Source organism: Pseudopipra pipra, chromosome 13 (genome assembly GCF_036250125.1).
Source record: "Pseudopipra pipra isolate bDixPip1 chromosome 13, bDixPip1.hap1, whole genome shotgun sequence".
Classification (NCBI taxonomy): Eukaryota; Metazoa; Chordata; class Aves; order Passeriformes; family Pipridae; genus Pseudopipra; species Pseudopipra pipra.
In genome coordinates, this window is record NC_087561.1 from 18,458,548 (window position 1) to 18,476,582 (window position 18,035).

The 18,035-nt window shown below is 42.0% G+C and overlaps 1 protein-coding gene across 1 annotated transcript; it reads left to right on the forward strand.

Annotated features, from left to right (window-relative positions):
• The first annotated feature begins 207 nt into the window (after positions 1-207).
• CDX4 (caudal type homeobox 4) lies at positions 208-9,700 on the forward strand. Its single transcript, XM_064670214.1, has 3 exons — positions 208-803; positions 5,675-5,820; positions 8,253-9,700. Exons 1-3 carry the CDS (start codon positions 380-382, stop codon positions 8,457-8,459), a joined length of 777 nt encoding a protein of 258 aa, XP_064526284.1. The 5' UTR covers positions 208-379; the 3' UTR covers positions 8,460-9,700.
• The last annotated feature ends 8,335 nt before the right edge of the window (positions 9,701-18,035 follow it).

Sequence of the window (18,035 nt, forward strand, 5' to 3'; positions counted from 1 at the left end):
ACTTAACTATTTCAGTTACAAGTACAAGCAACTGTTGCATCATCTTGCAGGACTGGGATGGCTGTTGAATATCAGGGAAGGATAATAGGATAGATAAAAGTTCTCTAAAAGAGAAAGCACCAGAACCAGCAGAAAGGTGGGGTCGGGCAGCCCTTCATTTGAATGTAAATGTAATTATGAGGCAGCAGTTGAGCTGACGTCAGGCAAGGTCTTGGTAAACCATTACCACCAGCACCTGGTAACACAGTGGATAATAAAAGAGGATGAAGTAGAAGATTCCAAGAAGAGTGGCATTATTAGAGAAACCCAAACAAAATATTTTGGAGCAGCAGAAGACAACACAGCAGAGCAGGATGTTGTGACCAGGTGTGTGCCAGCCATGTACGTGAGCCCGCTCCTGGACAAGGACGGCAGCATGTACCCAGGCTCTGCCCGGGCTGCCAACACCCTGCCAGGGCAGGGCTTCGTGTCCGCACCCCCCTACCCCGAGTACATGGGATACCACCCCGTGCCAGCCCTGGACACCCACGGGCAGCCGCCGGGGCCCTGGGGCTCCCACTATGGCCCGCAGAGGGAGGACTGGAACGCGTACGGGCCGGGCCCCTCCGGCGCGGGCACTGCCCAGCTCAGCGCCCCGTCCCCCGCCCCGGGCTCCTACAGCCCCGCCGAGTACAGCTCCCTGCAGCCCGGGGCCGGGGGGGCTCCTCCCGCAGAGCCCGGCAGTGCCCAGCACTGCTCCCCCAGCAGCCACAGGCACAGCTCCTACGAGTGGATGAGGAAAACCGTGCAAGCCAACACCACTGGTAAGTGCGGATCCAACCTCAACCTCAGCTCTCGCTGCTCTTACAAATAATTAACTTTACTTGAAGCACAGGGCTTGGTGGGTCATGTACGGCATTTATTTCACCTACTGCTGTTTAGGGCAGTTTTGACTAAATTTGTGCTAGTTTCACATTCTCCCCATGAAGGCTTTCTGTGGTTACTGTAGTTGAATGGCTGGTGTGGTCAGACATGGATGCGTCAGACATGGATGCGGTTCCACAGCTCCTGTTGGAACATTCTGTAAAGCACTCGGTGTGAAAAACATGATAATCTTGAAAGTGTTATGGAGCAATGAAAGCAGCAACATTTAACAGCTACAGGCAAAAAATACTACCGAATTACTTTGTGCTGCAAGGTAAATATCAATATAAAATCAGGTTGACCTTTTTAAATAATTTCAATAATTTGAAAGAAAATTATGTGCCCTGATCCAACTGTAGCAATTACACAACTTTCTGCTGGTTGTCTTGTGCCTTTTCTTTTTCTACCCAGAATTATTAGTGAAAAGAAATATTCCTGGAGAGGCAATCTGACTCAAATGATCAGCATAGACTATTTTGTTTGCAGATCACATAACTCCTCACTTAAGCTTCCTCTTCATTTAGTTTCACATCAGTTTTACATATTTTTCTTACATACCAGAACTTTGCAGCTTGCCACAATTACACAATTAAAACTCATTTTCCTGCAAGTGCCACTCATTGATGTGCCTGTTCTTGTCACAAGCTGCCTCCAGATGAACCCTTCCATGTATATTCCCAAGGTGTAAACTGGGTGTAGCAAGGCTTGCTAAATCTATTGTTAAGGTTAAAAGTAGTAAGTGTGTGTTAGGGAGCATCAAAGAAAATGATCCAAAGAAAGCAGAGCAATTACAATTGGAGCAATCTTAGAAGACACAGAAAATCGGTGCTGCTGCTTCAGACAGAAACCTCCTTCAAATGGTTATTGCTCAGGAGCAAAATTAGTCTTGGTAATTGTGTCTTAATTATAAAGCAGACTGGCACTGTTTTGCCACTGTTACTAAATATCAAATGCCCAGTGAACATTGGGATATCACAAGGCCGTCCTTCCACTTGGAGCCTCCACCAAGGCCCTCAAAGCGAGGGGGGTTTATAGTCCCTTTTCCCCCCTCATGTAAATCACAGCAGCTTCATTAACATCACTGGAGATTTCCAGGTGTAGAAGTGATGCAAGACTTGAGTGGAGACCAAATTCAACTGAATGTCAATGAGGGAGCCCTGTTTGTGTCATGCTGCCACTGAATTTTAAACGTGCTGTCATTCTTAAACGGTAACACAGACTTCAAAATCTAAATCTTTGCTTTACACTTATTGCACAGACTTGGAAGACCCTGAAAAGTTTCTCGCATGCTTGTTCAACTTTATAAAATATATTTGTGATTCAGAGACACAGTTTTGGGCCTCAATTCATCTCTAGTCTGCAAAGCACTTCCACAGAATTCACACCCAGGCTGCAATACTTTATGAACCGCTGGGGACAGGTGAAACAGGGCCCATCAATAGATGCATGTCCCGAGGCTGTGCATTCCCTGCCTTTGAAGTGTTAAAAACAGCTCAGGACTTCACGGAAGTGAGCTCCAGGCAACAGCCCCCCGGACTGGCAGAGGAAAGCACAAATGTGGTAACTGTACAAAACAAGAAAAGTACCAAACAGATTTGACTTTCCATTGGTGATTGAAAAAAAAAAAAAAAAAAAAAAAAAGGAAAATTTTAATATTGACACGGAAAAAATGGTGATAAATGGAAGGAAATTCAAACAAACCACAAGGCTAAAATTATACGTCTAACTTGATGCCATTATAACCCCTCTTTGAAACACCTTTGCTCTCTGGTTTTCCTTATTGCCATAATATCAGTCATGTTATAAAGTAGCTATTGGCTCCTCTCCTCCAGTGTTATCGCTGCTTGATACAGTTCATTGCTCTCAAATTCCAGAATTACAGCCCTGAACCCTACAAATGTATTTATATGTATAAATATGTGTCTGCTCTTCAGTTCACCAGTGGTGTGTACTCACATGGATGTGTGTGAGTAGCAAGGAATAACAGAGATCAAAACACATCTGATTAGAGCAGGGAGACTCCTGAAATTCTGCCCTAAAGACAAGAGGAATTATCTGGGGGGAGTGGATGTTAATGGGAATTTTTTTCCTCTCTGTTTAGGCTCTAGTAAATACACTACATTCTGATTCAATATTCGTATTCAGCTTTTTATTAAAAAAAAATTCAACTGCAGGAAAAGTGAAATGAAAATTTATCTGATCATGTCAATCTTCAGGATGAAACAACAAAGGCAGAAGTACTATGTCCTTTCAACAGATAAAATGGTATTTGAAATCCTCTGTCTTAAAGACCATAACTGTATATTCAGAAGCAATCCCTTTCTTATTTCAAGCACACAGACACTCCAAATATATGAGGCAGTAAGAAATTCAAAAAAACCCCAAACATCAGAAGTGGGCTTGGTAAAGGTATCCTCCCAGTCAGGCTATCAAAGTGAGGAAAAGAACATCTAAAGAATTCCTGACAGTCTGAGCCTGTTTTCACTAAAAATCTATGATAAAATGCCTCATCAACTTCAGCTGTGCAAGAGCAGAGCTTCAAATTAGTTTCTAAACCCTATGTGATCAATAATATAAAATATGTATTTCTGAGAGCTAGTGAGCCTTCAAAGCATGAGACCTACTGAGAAGGTGTTGGAAGGGCCTAGAAAACAGGTTCCAAAGCTCTGTATGGAACTTCATCTGGTAGTGGCAGTTCTCAGAAAGAGAAGGGACTTTAAGGGGACTAAAAAAAGGACATTATTTTCATATGTTGTGTGCTCAGCCTTAGATTTTTTTTTTACTATATCCAACACATTTGATGTCTTTATTTAAACAAGCAGTGATGTCCAAGTAATTCAGATTACATCACAGCAGAAACACAGACAGAAAGCAAAATAGAAAAGCAGGAAAAAAGCCAGGTCTCTGCTCTAATGCTAATTTATTTTGCTTTGTAAACTGGTTGTGGCATCTATTTTGCAGTGGCCTACATTGTCTGAGGTTTTGAGGCCGATCTGTCATATTGAGGCAGCAGACCCTTTTAACACTTCACTTTGCTTTGCTTTGATATGCAGCCTTGTCTCTTCCTTCTCCCTCCTTTCTTCAGGAGTTATATTGCCGGAAAGGGTGATGATTTTCACAGCAAATAAAGAGGCCTTCTCCCAGCTTTATTGTCTTCAGAAGAAATGCTCTGTGAATTTTATGACCAAGGGCAATGGGGAAAACTACTCCTTTCCTCCACCCCCTCAGATCATGGTTATATTTGCTGATTATAGTGAAGCCGGAATAACCTTGTTGAATTTTAACCCGTTTTCAAAGATTCCCTCTAAGCCTTCAGTTTACAAGGAACCCGAATATCTGTCCTACTGTCAGCATTAGAACTATCACTCAGGGCAAAGATTTCAAACCCAACAATTTGTACCTTGAAAAAAGTAAACCTGGTTTGATGATTATTTTAGTCCTGCAAATTTAGGCAGGAAAATCTTGTATGTTGGAAGTCAAATTGGCCTAGGATTTGGGAACATATCCTTAATTCTGCATATTTCAGCTATGCCTACCTCTAGTTTTCAGACAAAAATAAACACAGTCTGAACTAAGTCAGTCCAAATTTAAAGAGAACTGAGGAAAAAAAATATTCCTTCATCTATTTCTGTGCCTTTTTCCTCTGCTAAGATGAAAGAGTCTGACATTTGTTTAGGGCTTGTAAATTCCAAACCAATTGGCTTGTGGTTCTGAATGTGAAAGGGGGGCTTGATAAGATCTCCTTGTCGCTCCTTTGTGTGGCGTGTGCTTCATCTTAACACCTCAATGGATTTTAGGGAATCACTTTAAAGGAGTCTTTGTCCTACAGTTTGTCCCAGAAAACTCACATCAAAAAAAACTGAGAAGATCAGAAGAAAAAAGGAAAACTATCTATTTGGCTGTTGAAAGTGCAAAGGAGAACAAATAAGTTGAAAACTGATCTCTCTGTATTATTATTGCATGAAGAATTGTTTAAAAATTATATGAAATGAGAGATATCTTCTAAACATTCAGTAATGCTTCTCTCAATGGTATTTATCTAATGTACCTAAGAATAGTTCTTTTATACATTAGAGAGAGGATGATCCTGAAATTCTTTTACAAGTATTTTATTGCCTCATCTTACAAATTGCCTCCAACTCCAAAGGGAAGCCCAGCCCAGAGTACCCCAGGAATACCTCTGCAGGCACTCAGCACCTTGCAAGGCTGGGCATTGTTGGAAAAAGTAAATTCAAATTATTATTAAGCTTATAATCACGTCCTGTGGCCACTCAAGAAAGTAAAAGCACTTCCAGCAGGACATTTCTTTGTATTGGAGAAGTGATCTTTAACAACTCAGGTAAAGAATTAGGCCACAGAACAACTAAAATTGTGACTGAATTTCAGTCTGGAAATTCTGGGTATTTCTGCTCTCAAATACACACAAGTCCCTTTAGTGAGCACTGTAATGAAACCCCTTTGAGATTAATATAACCAGCACCAGTGATGTACTGCTATGAATTATTGAAGATGCTTCAGGGTGTTTATCACTTAAGAGCTTCACATTTAAATGTATGTTTACAGAGAGAGGGAGATAAAGAGGGAAAGACAGTTATGGTAACCAGTACCCTCTTATTTTACCCTGTACCTCATATTCCTTCTCTGTGCCACAGAAAACAATCCCATGTGAGTAGTTTAATTAATGTCTGTAAAATGCTGGAGACGTCTGAAAGTTGTTATGGAAAATCAAATTAATATTTCTTAATATTGATAACATTTCTTTCCTAAACAGGTAAAACAAGAACAAAAGAAAAGTACCGAGTTGTTTACACAGACCATCAGAGACTGGAATTAGAGAAGGAATTTCACTGCAACAGATACATCACAATCAGGAGAAAGTCAGAACTGGCAGCAAACCTGGGACTATCCGAAAGACAGGTACCCAGAGCCCTCCATCCCACACCCCCCACATTAACTGTTCATTTGGCAGAAACCTCCAGTTGGAGGTAATGAAGCATTAGGAATTCATCTATACTACACAAAGGACTTAGAATTACCTTCTACCTTCCTCCACAGATAGAATTTAAACAGTTCAGCTTCATGTTACCTCAGCTATGTTCCCAATAGGCCTGACATTCACAACTTTATTTCTTCTTGAAACCACACAAAGTAATGGCCAGGAAAAAAATCCAAAGCATTGGATGTATTTGAGCTGTAAGCCAGGAAAATCAAAACTGAGCATTCAAAGAGCAACCAAATGAGATATTTATGGGCTTTTTTTGTCATAAATGTATTGGCACAGCTCCCACAGGCCACATTCTTCCACAGATTTCAGCATATTGAAGGGGTTCTTCCAGCCCTGGACTTTCAAGTCAGGATCTCTTTTTGCTATCATTTTCACAGGTCCTTCACCTACAGCAGTAGTTCAAACTTCCTACATACAGGCTGCTTTAGGCTGCAAAGTTTGGTGCCACATTTGATACTATTATACAAATACATGTAGCCAAGACTATCCAGGCAGGGAATGTTCAAGGGCATACTTAGATCCATTACTTCCTTGGAAAGCAGCTCTGCATTTGTTCACATAGAGTACATATTTAATCTGTGTCCTGAACAGAGACACTCCCCTGAGCAGGGCCCAGATCTGTCAGCTGTGCTCACACAAAGACTAGAGGAATTCAGGATAAGAATTCCCTAAAATCCCTGTGTTGGAAAGCACAGCTCTGCAGTAACTGTTGGATCCAACCCTTCAGAACTACAGCTGGAGGATGAAGTGATATTGAATAGGGCATCTCATTTAGCAACCAGATTATTGCCCTCAGCTAATTCCAAACTAGAGATCTTTCTTTTTAGTATTTTACAAGCATTTGTTCTTTCTGAATATACACATCCAGTTGTCTAAAATATTCTCTTTCAGTGGCCTCCTCTGCCTTTGCATTCAGTCTGTGCAGGAGCATGGGATTGGGAGGGACCAGTGGAGGAAGTGTGGGGATGCACAGATAACCAAGGGTATTTTAGGATCAAGCCCTGGATTTTCATGAACACATTTTAGTGCAGTGACATTCAATCCCAGACCCAAGGAGTGCATAGATTGCAGACTCCAAGTGGCCCCAGACAGTGACAATGGAAACCATGGCTGGACTAAAGTTTGTCACACAGTAGGACAGAGCTGCGTTGGAAATTTTTCAGAGCACTGCAGTTATGAAAGATTCAAAACCTGCACCTTAATATTATGCAAGCTGGCTGACTTAGGACACAGACATGCCTGGAATCACCAGAGATACTGCACAAAATCAGCAGTTTCTTTTTACACTGCTGCTCCTAATGCCACCCAACCTTTGGCAAGTTTCCTTCAAGTATAATGGAGACAAAATACTTAATTTATCTGTATTTCTACAGGACTCACGACAGACAAAGCTAAATGCTACTTAATGCCATTACCAGTAAGGTAATAAAAATAAATAGAAAATAATAATTAGATTTTGAATACAAAGCAATGGCACAACTTTATCATATTGTATTCAACACACCTTCTACGCTATAGTAAAAACTGTTAAGTATGAACACAAACTTTCTGTTCATTCACACTTTCACATAAGGAAATAAAATATAAATACTTAAACTAAAAGCAGGTTTTAAATAGACAGGAGTCTTTACACCTGCACAATTAGTCTGGGAAATTGAATGTCAATAGGTAATGCTGATATCTAGTTATACACATGGCTGTATGTATGTATCTGAAAAATACAGGTATAAAAATAGAGATATAAATATATAATACATAATAAAAGCAATCAAAGCTTTAAAAACACATAAGAATATATGCACACACAGAAATCATTCACAACATAAGTGAAGAAAAAGAACCCTCAGTACTTGGCTTTGAATTAATCTGTAACACAGATAATAAAGAAATCTTCAAAATTATTCCCTAATTGCATCTTCCTAAAGTGTGACACAGCCACTGCAAAGCTGGGATGATGAACTTGGGGAGTCTCTGAGTCTCGAGGAGTGTGTTGATCCCTGTGTTCTCACATATAACACAGCATGTTCCCTTCACACCAGGCCCAAGAACAGAAAGTAATCTTCTATTGATTATAATGCAGAAAATTAACACAGAGGAAAGCCAAAAGTTTTCACTGCACAGATTCAGTGGTTTGGTTTGTGGGTTTTTGATGGCAGGGCGAGGGGGGGTCATTTTGTGTGTGGGGGGGGTTGTTTTGGGGCTTTTTGTTTGTTCATTTCCTTGCTTGAGGTGTTGGGGTTTTTTTCCTAGTGTTTTTTACCTTCTCTCCATTTTCACTGTTCTAACTGCTGTAGAAGGTTGCCCAGCCCTTTGCACTAATCCGATGGCGTTTCTAATGCCCCAGGTGAAGATCTGGTTCCAGAACCGGCGGGCGAAGGAAAGGAAGCTGCTCAAGAAGAAGATCTCGCAGTTTGATGGCAGCGGGGGCTCAGCCCAGAGCGACTCGGGGTCACTGAGCCCCACCGAACTGTCCAGCTCCCTGTTCCCACCTCCCCACGCCATCAGTGGATTACAGCCCAGTGACATTCACCAGGTCATGGTTTCAGAATGAACAGAGGAAAAAAAAAAACAGGAAAAAAGAGAAGGCAGGAATGGATTTCCCCACCTTTAAAACTCACTTATGCAAAGGACCCTTCTCATTTCACTGCCTCTAGAGAGCTGATTTCTGAGCACGGGATCTGGGACTGTTGTCAAAGTATTTTAATTGTTGCACAAATCTCAGGGAACTTGTGCTGCTAAGATTCATCTCTCAATATCTTTGAACAGCAGGTAATTTGCTTCAGACACTGACACAAAGAATGAGACAACAAAGGTTCAAGTAAATGTAGTTCTAGTCTGATCACATATACCCACAGAGAACTAAGGGGACTGATTATAAAACAGAGTATTATTGCAGAAAATATAAGAAGCTGGGTGTGTTTGTGTTGTTACATTTATATAATTAGAGTAAACAGTAGATGTTAATAAATATTTACACTTACATGTATTGAAAAGAATGCTACTTTCTGAAAACAACAAAAACATTCAAAACACATTTAAATACTCAAGAAAAATAATAATGTCGCTACACCAACACATTGCATTTAATTAAATAACACAAATCATCTTTGCCCTATGGCATTGTATTCAAGGATGCAATAGTTACAGATACCTAATACACTACACCTGCCAAGATCTGTTCCACTGTAGGAAATTAAGCCATTTCTCATGGACATTAGGAAATGCCAAATAATTTGGAAGATAAGCATTATTTCAATCTTCAAGGACTGCATATACTGCTGCTCAAAAATATGAGCAAAAATGTAATGGCAACAGGACTGTTACTACCACCAAACCCCCAAAAAGCAAATAAAGAATTTGCTTAATGTCTCTAAACATTTTAAGCTAAATACTAGCAGTCTTAGGCCACTGACTTTATATATGACACTTATTTTGGGCAAGAAATACCCCCAAGTAGCTGACAGTGTTATTTTGAAGTTGTCACCTGCAGCTCAGCATTCCCAAAGTGCAGGAATGTCACCAAAGAAATGCTCCCTTCATGGGCACTCCTGAAAGAGCACAAATTAAGGATAAACATGCTCATGGTGTGGTTTGCTTTAATTGTCAGTCCATGTTGGCAGGTGAGAAGGCAGCAATGATATCTAGAAGTCTGGGAAAAGGAGAAAGAAAACCCAAAGCACTAAAAAAAAACCCAAACCCCACACAGTAGTACTGTTCATTGGAATTTCATAGTGGGAGCTTTTTGATGGCACACAAGTTAAGTGCTCTATTGGAAAAATTTAATAGTTCTTCGTCTCAGTGAGCACTCAAAATGCTCTGAACAATATGGACAGAACCTGCCAAAGCTCTCAGCATCTGCATTCCATACACCAGATGACTTATATTTGAAGATGTGTCTCACTGTTCCCCAATAATTTAAAAATAACTCTGTTAAGAGTAACTCCATGAAAGCAACTCTATCAGGAGTCACAAGAATAACCTCTTCAAAAATAAATACCGAATTATATATTTGGAGGCATGTCTCCAACTAAACTAGGAAGGAATCCTGTAACACAGGATAAGAATTTACTCACTGTAAGCATTTGTGGGTGGTTCCCCAATGTATTTTCTAATAATCTCCTATCATATAGCTCAAACAAATAGGTGTATCTTAATGCAAACAAACTGTAAACACAAAATCTTGTGTATATAAACAGGTACAAAACTCAGCCTGATGAGAAATTGAGACTTTATCTGCGTGGCTTTGATTCAGGATCTTCCAAATCTGCCCACTGGTGTTCCAGTCTGATGATGGACATTTTAGGAGACTGAGCAGCAAGTTGTAGAATACCCACAAAGAGATCTAGTTCTGTTTAGAGTCATGGAAGTGTTGCACTTCTATACCTGAAGGAGGTACAAGATCAAATCACCTCCCAAGAAACTCATACTTTAGATACACAAGAAAAAGGGAAGAGTACCTTTACCTTGGTATGCAAAGCCCAACTCCCCAGAAAGTCCATCTCTGGAGAGCAGGGAAGGGCTGTTCTGAGGGTTATTGGTGGCACAGCAATGGAGAGAGACAGAGAGAGAGAGAGCACTTTCTTCTAGTTTTCGGGGTTTTTTCTGGGTCAGTCATCATAACAACAAGAAAGAATGGCAAGTGTGAAGCTCTAACACACAACACATCATTTATTATGTTTGCATGCTAAAAATGCTTCCTTAACTTCAGATTGCTCTTTCCTTCTCGTTTATGTCAAAACTGAGACACAAATCTGACGTGGTTATTTCCCATGTTCACATACAACACATTCTAAAGAAGCTGCAGTCTGTGTGACTGGCCAGGCAGGCAGCAAACACCCCAGAGCCCTGACAAACTGGACAGAGGAGCCACTGACTTCAAAACAACCACAGACCACTGAGGAATCATTCAAAATGAGCCTATTTTAAGTGTCAAACCAGAGCTGGAATGGGATACAAAGCACCTCCTATGGCATGTTTAAAATCAATCCTGTCAATAAAAAGTGTTTTCCTTTTTCATGATCTTCATCCTGAATTTTTTCCAAACCATATATTAATAAATATTTGGGGGACACAGTCTCTTTCATGCACTAGATAATGGTGTCCAAGCCTAAAAAGTGTATTGGATTATCTTCTCTGGCTATGACTGAGATAGATAAGAAGTTATTCCCCCTAACTTGTACTGTGCACAGGTACCCCCACCCAGATCATAACATCCCTTTCAGTCTCAGTGCAGCAACACAGCTGTTTCTCAAAATAATCTAGGGAAAGAAAATTAAACACTTTTGGACTGATCAGAATAATTTTTTGTAAACTTGATTGGAGGGTGATAACCATGCAGTCAGAGTTCCACACCAGGAGGCTGGGAGGCCATAGAGAGGGGGAATGGTAAGAACCTGAAAGCAGAAAATCCTTCCTCTGTCTCTGAGTGCAGCCATTATTCCCAAATCAAATCCAATTGAGCACTTAATGCTGGCACATCTCAGTGCCCATTATGGATCACGGGAGAGCCTGACAGGAGCCCATCCCACACTCACGTTCTGCCAACACCAGCCCGGGCACACGAGGGCCGGGAGAGGCAGTTGGGTGGAGGACACACAGCCAAAGGCCTCACATTGCCATTATTTTTGGGCAGCTGTGTTTGCCTCTTCAGCATTGCTTATGCGAAGGAGAAACTTCAGAAGATGTGATCAGCCCTTGTATTTCATTTTTGTATTTACATGGGTGAAACACTAAAGGCTATAAATAACATTTTTCAATATTTATCTTTCCCCCTTTGAAGGCTTCTCCAGGGACTTTAGACTCTCCCTTAGCACTGTTAGGCAATTAAAATAATAATAAATCAAATGCCACCCTTCTCACCAGTGGGGACCTTCCCCAAGCTCTCTGAGTTTCCTGTGTTTTTCCCTTTATGTAAATAGAAAACCATCCCACTGTTTAAATTCAGCTGTTTGGTTGGTGGTTGGAGTTTGCAGAGCAGCAAGCCGCTGGAACACCAGCTGATATCAAACGAGAGCTCTGCGTCACACAACTGTCTGATTCCAGCAGCCAGCAAATCCCTCCTGGCCTTTATCTGAATCATCTTTATTCTTAGGAGAATTCTGTAGGGGTGCCAAAGCTTTGGCAACAATCACCCTTCTCAGTCCCACTGCCTATAAATACTTAATCAAGAAGGAACAATTTACCACAAACTGCTCATGCTGACACTCAGTGTAGCACCACAGTGATCTGGCTTTATTAACTAACTTCTAAATATTGATCTGTAGGAGAAAATAAAGAAAAATACAGATTTGTCCATAGTTACAGTAAGGACAGATAGTTTAGACCAGAAATTGGAAAGGACCTCATTATAAGATATTTAAAATATCAATTTGCAGAGAAGAGAGCATAACTTAAACACCTAACTGGCTGCTTGTAGTGGTCATACAAGTCAAGCAAAAACCTGGATCAGAAACCTGACAACCTCTTGAAACTTAGATTACTTTTGAAAATGGATCTCCATCAGGCATTTTCAGTATAAGCAGCACAGAGCTGCACACCCCTGCACAAAAACCTCCTAGACACTACAGAATATTTGTGTCACAAACTCAATTTCATTAAACCTCTCCCATCACTCTTGACTTGCCTTCCTTCAGCAATTGAACCTATCTAAATTTGCCTAATGAGTTACACATTTCTATTGCTTAGCAAAATGATGTGGATTTGCTGTGAGATGCAACTCAGCTTGGGAAAAGAGTTTGTATCAGTTGATCAAGAAACATGACAGTTTGTCCACCAGACTTAAAATACATTCTCCAAACTCCAAGAGTATATTCCTCTCATCCAACAACCTCCTCCTTTGTTGAAACACACAAGTGTGGGAAATGAGGGAATTCTGGCAGCCAATATGACATCACTTGTTGTATATCCTTTCTTCTGAAGAATGACTGGTGGGGATTTATATGGAACAAACAAGATAAAAATACATTGGAAGACTTGGAATCTCTCAGGCCCCCATTAGCATTCACTTTATTTTCTCTCAATAGAGCTATTTAATACTGTGCTTTATCTCCTCTCTTTCCTGCTCTCTTTTTGTGTTTCATGCTCTACATAAGAACACTTGATTCCAAGAAAGGAAGCGATTTGGGTGGATAAACACTGCCAGAGCCCATCATCTCTCCACAGATCACCCAGTTTTTATGGCATAATAGTTTCATCAAATAAGCAGCATCCTAAAACAGTACTGAAATGAGACTTGTAAATATTTCCTCCTGTGAAGCCATAAAGTTCGATAAATCAGGCTTAAAAAAATTCCCTGTAGTATTTACCTCTCAAACCCAATATTCAGCAGACATACTTCAAACACAGGCATGGGTTACAAAAGGTGTTTTTCTAAAATGGTCTATTTTTACCCACAGTCATCATTCCTACAGGAGAGAACACACAAACATATAAAAAAAAAAAGTCCACTGAAACTTCAGCTGAACTTTGACTTCAAACTATTAGTTAAAAAGCACAAGATGTTGAATATGTAGCTGGTATAGCAAAGTACCTTTTCCAATTAAAGAGATTCCTTTTGTGGTTTGCTAACCCCTCACTCACCAGAAAGGGGTCACATACTATATTGTGTCAAAACTCTACACTTGCTCTTTTCACCCTTCAACTCAGCAAATTGCTGTCCCACCTGTTCAGCACCTAATGGACTTCAAGCCTTGATCCATCACATGTGCCCTCCTGGCACAACATCCACTGAAATGGCTGGAACACGACCTTGTTTATTAAATCAGAACACAGGTTGCATTAAAATGGAGGCTCTTCAGTGAAACCTGCTCCTGCTGCTGGGTGGCTCCCTGTTTGCCACACCTCTCCCTGACACCTGAATCTCACCACTGTCATATCTAATGCTAAAGTGGTAAATCCTTGCCCAAGGCCCTGGGGTTTATTTCCCTTTCTGGCACACACACTGCTTCTCTCTCATTTCTTTCGTCCTTCTAAAATTTCCAAGAGGTTTTTATTTGAACAAAATTGAACACATAACAGGTAGGAATGGGAAGTGAGCTTGGTTTTATAGCACCCAAGGGGGATCCTAAAGGCTCTAGAAAAATCTTCTTAACGGGTTTGATCCACATCCCAAGTCAGTGCTTATCCCAGTGAAAGCTGATTGTTCCAGGACAGCATGGTGTCATGACCATGGGAAATTCCAGCCTAAGCCCTCCCAAGCTGCCTCTTCTGCTCTCAGTTATTCCCAAAAGCAGGCCATGGACTGCTCCTCAGCCACTTGCAGCTGTCTGTTCCAGGATTTTCCTCTCTCCCTTTGGCATCCAAAGGTTATGCAGAGCAATGAGCACACAGTCAGACAGCACTGAGACAGGTTTAAGTCCCTTACCCTCCTGAGCTCTGTGCAGTAGAGACCCAGTTTTGCCAAAAGTCAGTGAGACACCTCAGTGGCAACCTGCTATTCCAAAGCATTTAGAGTCATGTTGAACAGCACTGCTGGACTTCATTAGAAAGCTCTCCTGAATATGAGGGCTGTCTTTACCATTATCTCTGGGTTTCTAGCATTTAGAAGGTCACTAAGCTATCCTTCCCCTCAAAACAGCTTCATTTCAGCAGAGAGGCATTTTAATGGGAACCTGTTCTGAAATCCAAACACTTTATATCAACGAAATCACTGCCAGTGTCATTTTAGTTTTATGAAAACACATGAACATAAACATCCTTTAGCAGATGGGGCAGGGTCTCTTAACTCATGTGGTTACAGAGATGCTGTTACAAGTGGTCAAGAAATCTTTTCTACTTTTTTCCATGCCAAGAAATCCCTGCCACTGATGCACTCACAATTCCATTAATGGGAGCACTGCAAAGCCACGGTCCTGCTGAAATAGTGATGATAAATAAGAATTACTGACACCAGTAGTTAGCTAAACACAAGAAAAGATACCAAATATCTTATAAACACCTTACTCTAATTATTTAAGAGGATGTATTTCACATCTAGCTGGGTAAGAGTTCAAAACTCTACCTGTGGCCCTCTACTCAAACTATTCCTTTGAGTATAGAAGCACTTGTAAAAACTCTTTGCTCACCAGGTCAGAAGAGTCTAAGAAATGGAAAGACACCAGCAAGGTTAATAAAAATCAGCAGCCAGACAAAGCTTTGAGCAAAAACGAAATGTTGTAGCACCACGAAGAAGAGAAAGCAATTAATTTTCATAATTCTTCTTAGCATTCTGCAGGGACAGTGATAGAAAATGCTTCCACAATAAACCAGGAACAAGAGTTTTAACTTTTCCATGAAGTAGACCAAGAGCTGTCTGGCTTTTCTGCTCACAAAGCACGTAGCTCTGAACCCAAAGGCTTGCATTTAGCCCTTTCTCATAGGAAACACTGGCCAAAAGGACATCAGGTTACATACCCTGTGATTATATTTTAAATATAACTACCTTTCTCATGATTATTTCACCAAAGCTGCCAAGAATTAAGATGATCTCAACTAAATATTCAAGCCTATAAAGCACAGCATCAGAATTATCATTTCTTCCTGTGTTCTCAGTTATAAGATTTACCCTTTTGGCTTTTATATCAGTTAAAGCAGACACCTGGAATTTCACTGAGAGTAAAATAAAGGACAGTACCTTATTAACAACCCCATATATAACTTTATTTCAGTAGTTTCAGGATTTTATTTCCATGGGTTATGAACAGCAATAATCTACATAAAGATGAAGATGCGTGGAAAAATATCAGATCCTCAGGTATATAATAATTTTCTCTTTTTTGACAGGTTTCTAAATGGGATGTATTTTCAATATTTGATCAATGACTTACTTCTCCTGCAGTATATTGACAGTATTCATCACTAAACAAGAGAAAAGTGTTTTGACAAAAATGGGAGAACATAGAACACATAATTTCATTTTATAACAACTTGTCTCTTTTTTTTTCCTCAAGTCATTAGAGTATGATTTACCTGCAGCTCCACATAAGATAGATAATGTGCTGAAGGAAGAGCATGGAGCACTGATAAAACTGGAGCTCATAAAATTTTGCTTTGAGAAGCAGCAAAAATTTTCACAGTCAAGTCATCTACATTTTGCTGTGGTCTAGAAACACCTGTAAAACAGTAAAGTTGATTTATGAGAGAAGTATTTTCCTGAAAACAGCAGACAGAGATGGAGACATTTTTTCTAGTGTAGGAGGAGGTGAGCTCCCTCCTTACAGTAGCTGTGGGTCAGGAATTCTGATTTGGATACATACCAGACCCAATGCTTTATGGTAGCTACAGTAATATTAAAAAAATAAAATAAAACCCACCAGACCAAAATCCCCCCTTTGGAATCTCATTTTTCATTCCTCTACTGCAATTACAAGCACCAATAATTTTTTTGGCTACTTTCCATTTGCAGTAGGAGAGTAATTAAGTGCTTATTACCTCAATAATAATTTACACCTGTGTGCTGGGGTGGGGCTATTCTGAGAGGGTTTTTTCACCAATTTTGCTATTCCTATGTGGATTTTCTTCTCTCTCACCACTCTACCACCCTGCACGTAACTCTCTTTCCAAACCCATCACCAAACTCCAGGCAACCACCTCAAACCTTCGGGAAAACTCCAAACCCTCCCTCACCTTTCCCCTCGGCCGCGAGTTGGGAAAAATGATCGGGGAAGAAGCGGAAGCACTACAGGGCTGGTTTCGTTCCAATCGCCACAGAAATACACCTGGAAAAGGGGTTTAAAAAGAGGAGGATCAGCACCTCCCCCCCCTTCCCTCAGCAACCCCTCGCGCCCCCGCGGGGGAAGGGGAATGAGCCACGGTTCCACCTCCAGCACAACCCGAAGGGCTGCGAATTCGCTCCAACCTCGACTCCTGCTCCCTCTCTCTGAGCAGACACAGTGAAGGTGTTGATCTTAGCCTGATTTGCCCTGAAATGAACCCGGTACCTCTTGAAGGGAGGTCACTGCTCGGCGGAGGGGAAATCAGTGCTGAGTCTGAGGGAGCCGGGCGAGAGGGCACGACCTGGTCCTTTCCCTCTCTCTGTGCCACCCGCAAGCAATGCTTCGGACACGGAAGGATTCCTTGGGGCTTTTCATGCCTTCCTTGGGCAGAACAGGTCTGCAGGAGACCTTTAAACAGCTCTGCCCAAGCTGAACATGGGGGTGTCCACAGCAGCCAACAGAGCCCCCTCAGGTTTCAGCGCTGCCCTCAGCCCAGCCGGCAACCGAGGGCTGGCAAAAACCTCTTCTTCTCACTTGGGTGAAGCTAGAGAATAATACCTTGGGAACTGAGGCTTTCAACGACCCTCTTTAGCTTTCCTTTGCGGCTGAAAGCGCCTGAGGGGCTGCGGGGGGAAATGGCGCACGCACCTGAGGGGGGCGGCGGGAAGGGCGAGAAGCTTTAACACTAACGATAGTATAGATACTCAGGTTCCTTGTACACTGAAGGCTTAGAGGGAACTTCTGAAAAGTAGTTTAAAATTCCACAAGGTTATTCCGGCTTCACTACAACCAACAAATACAACTTCCCTCAGCAGCGCCTCGCGCCGGCTCGTGACCCCCGGCGCTCCTGAGGGAGGGGAAGGGGGGGGGAAGTTATAAAGCCTAACGGTAGCGTATATATTCGAGTTCCTTGTACACCGAAGGATAAGACGGATTCTTTGAAAGCACAACTCAACTGTTATTCCAGCTTCACTACAACCGGCAAACGCGACCTCTCTCAGCAGCGCCTCGCGCCGGCTCCGGCACTCCTGAGGGGCGGGAAGGGGCGTGCGCGCACCTGAGGGGAGCGCGGCGGGAAGTGGGGGGGGGAGTTATAAATCCTGACGATAGTACAGATATTCGAGTTCCTTGTACGCCGAAGGCTTAGACGGAATGTTTGAAAACAAAAATCAGCGAGGTTATTCCGGCTTGGCTGTAACCGGCAAACACAACCTCCCTCAGCAGAGCCTCGCGCCGGCTCGTGACCCCCCCCCCGGGGCTCCTGAGGGGAGGAACGGGTGCGCGCGGGGCGCGGGAGGCAGCCGCCCTCCGGTCACCGAGACCGGCACAACTCGCCAGCCCCCGCCATCTCCGCGGGGGTATTGCCTCCCAGCAGACTGTGTCGAGGACACAGATACCGCGCTCAGACACTCCCCGGTGTCGTCCCCGCCCACTTC